We start from the raw sequence: 6757 nt of genomic DNA on the forward strand, positions 1-6757 counted from the left end.
AAATTTAAAAAAAAAAAAAAAAAAAGTATGTAAGTAAATATATTTAAAATGAAGATGTCGTGGAAAATGAAAAACCCCTAAATTAAGTATGGAAAACCCCTGAAATAATGGGAGTGGAAACTAATTTGCGGCCGTGTGGACACGCTTCAGAATTCGGCTTCCACGTAAGCAGTCCACGTGGCGACACTCTATTAGGCTGACGCACCGTCCCGCTTTATTTATTTATTTTTTTAATAACATAAAATTGGCTAACGATTTTTGAAACCGCTATCCTGATCTGTGTTTCTAGTAATTTCCACGAGTGGAACCCAAATGAGCAGCGGGTTCAACTTCACGGGCTTCTACGCCACCTGGTTTGACCATCTCCGCCACCTCATCCACCAGCTTTCCTCCACCACCACCGCCGCCAAAGAAAACCGATCCTCCACCACCGATGACCTCCGCCACCTCGTCCACACTGTCATGTCCCACTACAGCGATTACTACCACGTCAAGTCCCTCGCCGCCGAGCGCGACCCTCTCTCCGTCTTCTCCGCTCCTTGGGCTACCTCCCTGGAACGCTCCCTCCACTGGATCGCCGGCTGGCGACCCACCACCACGTTTCATCTCATCTACTCTGAATCCTCCATCCTTTTTGAATCACGTATCGTTGATATTCTCCATGGGCTTCGAACCGGCGACCTCGGTGACCTCTCCCCTTCTCAGTTTTGCCGTGTTAGCGAGCTCCAATGCCAAACTGTAAGCCCCTAACCCTCTTTTGCTTTATTTTTTGTTGCATTTCTTTTTTCAATTTCCTTTTTTTTTTAATACTCTTTAGAACACCCCAATAATTTTCAAAATTGAATAGAAATTAAAACCCAGATGTTGAATTCTTGAGTGAAAAAAATTACATATTCAAAACAAGCCCAGATAGCTCCGGGAGTCCGTCCCAAATGGGTTAATTTAGGGAATGATGCTGAGTGAGTTTATGGATGAATCCATTAGTACGAGACATTTTGGATAAACAAACGAACAAAATCACCAGAGTTTAGGCTCAAAATGAATAATATCATACTATTGTGGAGAGTCGTGATTCTTAACATGGTATCAGAGTCGTACCGATTTCAACTAGAAGTTGTAAGTAAGCCTTATAGTCAAAAGTGTCTTAAGTGTCAAATAAATAGGGTATTTTGTTCAAGAGCTCCAAAGAATGAGTCGAGTCGAGTCTCGATTGATGGATGGTTGTTCGACTTCAAGTGTCGAACAAATAAATTGTGAACCTCGAAGGTGTAGTCATTAGGGATGGTGGTTCGGCTCAAAGTGTCGAAAAAAGAAGAAGTAATCAAAAGGTGACTCAAATGTCACACCTTTAAGGGCTTATGAAGCGAACCTCGATTAAGGGGTGGCTGTTTGAGGGCTTCGTAGACTTAAGGGAGGCTTTATAGCGTACTTGTTCGTGAAAACTGTTAGAAGGGTCCCACTTTTTTTAATTGGTACGAGACCTTTTACCGAAAATATCATATCATTATGGATGGAGAGTCAGTGATTACTAACAAACCCTTCGAGCGAAATAAGAACCGTCGTCAAACATTAAAAAAAACAGAATTTGGGGTGTAATTTTTTTTGTTGAAGGGCGGTGGGAAATGTTTGATAGGTGGAGGAGGAGAATGCGATAACGGACGAGCTGTCGGAGTGGCAAGACAACGTGAGCGATCTGATCGGAACAAGGACGGAACTGACGGGGAAAGTGGAAGGTCTGGTGAGCATTATAAAGAAAGCCGACGATCTACGGCTGAGGACAGTGCAGAAGGTGGTGGAGCTTCTCACGCCAAAGCAGGCGGTGGAGTTCCTCATCGCCGCCGCCGAGCTCCAGTTCGGCGTTCGGGGATGGGGGCTGAATCAGGACCGTGAACGGAGCAATAATCGCGACGGTAACTAAAAGAAACATTAAATTCCCCGAAAAAGCAACCAAAAAACAGAGATTTGCTAATATATTTATGAATATTAATTTTCTTACAGAACTTGATCGGAAAAAAAATGAAGCCTTTCAGTGTTCTATTAACATAATTTAAATAAATTTTGAGGAGTTTTTATTTTTGTTCTTTAATTGTTTGAATAATTATCAGCTAAATATTTAATACAGTGGTAATCTTTGAGACGACACGTGGCGGACATGCAGGTATTGGTCTTGTATACGTGTCCCGACGTGACGTGGGCAGTTAAGTCGACGTCAGAAACTCAATAATGGAAGTTTAATGAATTATGTTTGCTTTAATTTGCTTAATTTTATATTTATTAGATTTTGCCTAATAGCTATGATATTATTAAAATAATTAAGAAGAATCTATTATAATTTGATATAAAATTTAAATTTTATATCAAATATATAACGATGTTACAAAAATCGAGCTCTAATCTAATTTAATCAATTTTATCTAATTTTATCAGCTGTATACCACTCATGTCTGATTCTGATATTATTTGTAAGGTCAGTGTTATTGGTTTTCACATCCTTATAAGAAATATAAGGATTGCTTAGTTTTCATATAAGGATTGCTTAGTTTTCCTCTCCCGAGGTGGATTCTTACAATCTACCCCTCTTGAGGGGTCATCTTCTCGCTGGTACACCATTCTGATATTATTTGTAACAGTTCAAGTCTGTTGCTAGTAGATATTGTCTGTTTTGTCTCGTTACGTATTGTTATGAGTCTCACGGTTTTAAAATGCGTCTACTAGGGAGAGGTTTTTATGCATTTATGCTTTGTTCCCTTCTCCATTCGATATGGGGCATCACAACTTACTCCCATGAAAATTATCGATCTAAGCTTTTAATATATGTTAGAGTCCAAATCCAATATAAGTAGATTTTTGTCCGCTTTAATCCGTTACATATAACCATCAGCCTCACAGTTTTAAAACGCATATATTAAAGAGAGGTTTTCACGTGTCTGGGATAGCTAGGTGCAAAGAATTTGCATTAGCTGACTCCACGAGCAACCGTATTGTGGCATTGTTGGTGGGAGCCTTGGTGTTGTGGGAAGCAGACGTGAGCTTGGGAATCAAGAGGCTGTCCACAAAGGAGATGAAGATGGCTTCAATGGGGGTCGACGTCCACATCGGTGTGCTCTCCCAAGAGGCTCAACACCCCTGTTTGCTCCGAGCGAGCATGGCAATCTTGCTTCCTTCAGCAGTGGGGATCGAGTCTTCATGTCCATCCCGAGCTCTGAAATGGGTCATCGTTCACAAGCTAATCTGTGAAATCTAAGATATAATGTAATAGCTTAAGCCCACAGCTAAATAAATATAGTATGCTTTAACTTGTTATATGTCGCCATCTTTGGGAATCAAACCCACGCGAGCACATGGTTAAAAGCCATGCACTCTACCCACAGAGTTAAGACGGCTACTTATAAAGGTGTGAAAATATTTCTCTACATATACATTTTAAAAACTATTAAGTTGACGGTGATATGAAACAGGTCAAAGCAGACAATATGTATTAGCAGTGGACTTGAGTTGTTACAATAGTATCAGAGCTAGACACCGAACGGTGTGTCAGCAAGGATGCTAGCCCCCAAGGGGGGTAGATTATGAGATCTTACATCGGATGGAGAGGAAAACAAAGCATTCCTTATAAATGTGTGAAAACCTCTTCCTAACAGACGCATTTTAAAACTGTGAGGCTAATGATGATACGTAACGAACCGAACCGAACAATATCTAGTAGCAATAGGGTTGTACTCTAACAAATAGCATGTCAATTACAACTAAACTAAGACCACTCAGCAAGACATAATTTGAAGCGAAGATCAAACATAACGACTAAAATAGAGTATTTAATGTTCAAAATATTAAATTGACTCATAGACAGATGAGAGGATAAGTTTAAAAATTCTAAGAAATAGAGTAAGATTTCGTGAAAACTTTATTATTATTATTATTATTATTTTGTAGAATTTGACGTCTTCTAAATCTTATCTAGAACGGGTATTCATTTAGTTCGACATTCACACAAATTTATAAAAAATAAAAAATAAAAAAAAACAACAAAAAAAAACAAAATTAATTTGTCCAAAATGTCAAAAGACATCAGAAAATTGAAAATTAACCAATGATATTAAGCTTCTTTGTTTGGTTTTCCAACAAAACATAAACAAATGGACATTTTTCAAACCTTAGGAAACTTGTCGGATTTAATATTTTATTTTGTTTTATTTCATTTTTAAAATTTTATAATTAATTAAATAATTCTTTTTAATTTCCTACTAGTTCAAGTTTACGTATGTGTCAACTTATTATTCAACCCAAAATTAAACTTAGCATTAAACTAAATTCTATAAATTAATTATGTAAATTATTATTAAATTTAGGTAAGTAGTTAATTAATGTATCATATTAATTACAAGAAATGGTCAAATTATGTGTAGTGTTTAAACAAGGATTACTTGTGGGTTTCTCTCAACCAAAATACTTGATTTTTGACTAAATTCTCGACGACACCTAACACAACACAACCCTCTATAAATGGGTATCCATAACGCAACGACCAACACAGCAAAAACTCACTGAAAAATGGCCTACTCTAAGACCTTCCTCCTCCTCGGCCTCCTCCTCGCTCTTCTGTTCATCTCTTCCCATGTCTCTGCTCGCTTCCTCGGTTAGTTCACTTGAACCCTGTTAGATGAACACGACTCTCCACAATAGTATGAAATTGTCCACTTTGAGCATAAGCTCTCGTGGCTTTGCTTTGGGTTTCCTCAAAAGGGCTCATACCAATGGAGAGTATTCTTTGATTATAAATCCATGATCATTCCCTACCGATGTGGGACTTTTATCATCCAATAGACCCTAAATTCATTTTATGCTTAATTTAACTATTGTGAGATAAGAGACTGAATCATTTACCTTTGAGATGATAGTTAAAGATTATTAATTTTTGAGTGCATGCACGTACTTTTATTGTGTATAATCTCTTTTATTTTAATTAATTTTATATGCAGAGGAAAAGAAAAGTGATGTAGAGAGTGACGGTCACGGACACCATGATCACGGGCACCACGACCACGGTCATCATGGCCATGACGCGAATGTTGATGGCTTGGATGGTCACCATGAACACCATGGTGGAGGACATGGTGGACACCATGGCCACGATGCTGATATTGATGACTTAGACGGACACCATGGCCACCACGACCATCACGACCATCATGACCATCACGACCACCACGACCATCACGGGCACCACGGTCACGACCATGATGCAAAAACCGAAGACGTTAAGAATTAGAGGTCTAAAGTCATAAGATGAAATAAAAGACTGTTTTATGTGTGTGTGTGTTTAAATTTAAATAAAAGCAAATGTATGCTGTTTGAAATGCTGAACTGTTACACTTTGTTTGGTTTGTTGCAATTTCTCATCCTTGTGGTTTTTATATATTATGAAATTTCTATTTATAAACTTTATTTGCTTTAATTTATATTAAAAAATACGCTAAATTATATTAAAAAGTATTTTATTTCATTCTTAAATTTTTTTAAATGATTAAATGATTCTTTTTAATTTCCTACGTGTCAATTTATTATTCAACTCAAAATTAAACTTATATGGAATAAACTTACTATCAAATTAATTAAATAAACTATTAGTCCATTCCCATTAAATAATTTACAAATATTTATTTAATTAAAGTTATGAGTGGATTAATTGTTATTAATGGCTTAGAATTAAATTTAGGAAATTAATTAATTAATTAATGTGTCATAATAATTAAGGGTTGATTAGGGATATAATCACAAGAAATGGTCAATTATCTGTTGTATTAAAACAAGGATTACTTGTGGATTTTTCTCAACTAAATTACTTGATTTTTGACTAAGTACCCAAGGACACTCTATAAAAGGCAATGGTTAAGCACCTGTTTAGCAAAGCAAAACTCAGCCAAAAATGACCTACTACAGGACCTTGCTCCTTCTCGACCTCCTCCTCGCTCTTCTTTTCGTCTCCTCCCATGTCTCGGCTCGCTTCCTCGGTTGGTTTACTCGAAGCTAAATTTGTTTTATTTTTTTTCTTTTTAGTTTCAATCCCTTATTTTTAATTAATTTTCTGTGTAGGAGAAGAACCAAGTGATGGAGAGAGTGACGGTCATGGATACGACCCCTATAGTCAGGAACAGTACTTATATGGTGATGGACACAATGTTCATGACCACGGTCACCATGGGCATGGTGCTGATGTTGATATTTTGGATGATCACATTGGACACCATGTCGGAGGATCTGGTGGAGACCACGTTTATGATGAAGGTCACCATGGCCAAAATGTTGATGTTGATGGCTTGGATGATCGCTATGGACACCCTATTGAAGCACATGGTGCACACCACATCCATGATCACGAGCAGGGTGACCACGGCCACCATGGCGATGACGCTAATATTAATGGCTTGGATGAACAGCATGGACACCACATCGATGGACATGGTGGACACCATGGCCCCAACGACGGCAAAGACTTAAACGGACCCCACGGCCCCGACGGACCCCACGGACCCCACGAACCCCACGGCCCGCACGGACCCCACGGCCCGCACGGACCCCACGAACCCCACGGCCCGCACGAACCCCACGGCCCCCACGGCCCGCACGAACCCCACGGCCCGCACGAACCACACGGACCCCATGGCCCCCACGAACCACACGGACCCCATGGCCCGCACGAACCACACGGACCCCATGGCCCCCACGAACCACACGGACCCCATGGCCCGCACGAACC

General features: G+C 39.2%; 4 protein-coding genes across 4 annotated transcripts in view; 3 read left to right on the forward strand and 1 right to left on the reverse strand.

The window, feature by feature from the left end:
- LOC111442720 overlaps nucleotides 1–6757 on the reverse strand; it is a 21415-nt gene that overhangs the window by 4786 nt on the left and 9872 nt on the right. The window contains exon 2 of the mRNA XM_023080214.1: nucleotides 5988–5994. The gene's annotated coding sequence lies outside the window, so the exon portion shown is untranslated. The remainder of the gene's footprint in view (nucleotides 1–5987; nucleotides 5995–6757) is intronic.
- On the forward strand, nucleotides 295–1995 carry LOC111442722 (protein DOG1-like 4). The gene is made up of 2 exons (XM_023080217.1): nucleotides 295–738; nucleotides 1634–1995. The coding sequence occupies exons 1-2, from the start codon at nucleotides 313–315 to the stop codon at nucleotides 1916–1918; spliced, it is 711 nt and encodes a 236-aa protein (XP_022935985.1). The 5' UTR covers nucleotides 295–312; the 3' UTR covers nucleotides 1919–1995.
- LOC111442725 (histidine-rich glycoprotein-like) lies at nucleotides 4517–5392 on the forward strand. Its single transcript, XM_023080221.1, has 2 exons — nucleotides 4517–4636; nucleotides 4980–5392. The coding sequence occupies exons 1-2, from the start codon at nucleotides 4552–4554 to the stop codon at nucleotides 5267–5269; spliced, it is 375 nt and encodes a 124-aa protein (XP_022935989.1). The 5' UTR covers nucleotides 4517–4551; the 3' UTR covers nucleotides 5270–5392.
- LOC111442913 (histidine-rich protein PFHRP-II-like) overlaps nucleotides 5922–6757 on the forward strand; it is a 2675-nt gene continuing 1839 nt past the window's right edge. The window contains exons 1-2 of the mRNA XM_023080473.1: nucleotides 5922–6011; nucleotides 6094–6568. Coding sequence (XP_022936241.1) covers nucleotides 5927–6011; nucleotides 6094–6568 — 560 coding nt within the window. The 5' untranslated portion in view covers nucleotides 5922–5926. The remainder of the gene's footprint in view (nucleotides 6012–6093; nucleotides 6569–6757) is intronic.

This window comes from Cucurbita moschata, unplaced genomic scaffold (assembly GCF_002738365.1).
Source record: "Cucurbita moschata cultivar Rifu unplaced genomic scaffold, Cmos_1.0 Cmo_Scf00005, whole genome shotgun sequence".
NCBI classification, from domain to species: domain Eukaryota; kingdom Viridiplantae; phylum Streptophyta; class Magnoliopsida; order Cucurbitales; family Cucurbitaceae; genus Cucurbita; species Cucurbita moschata.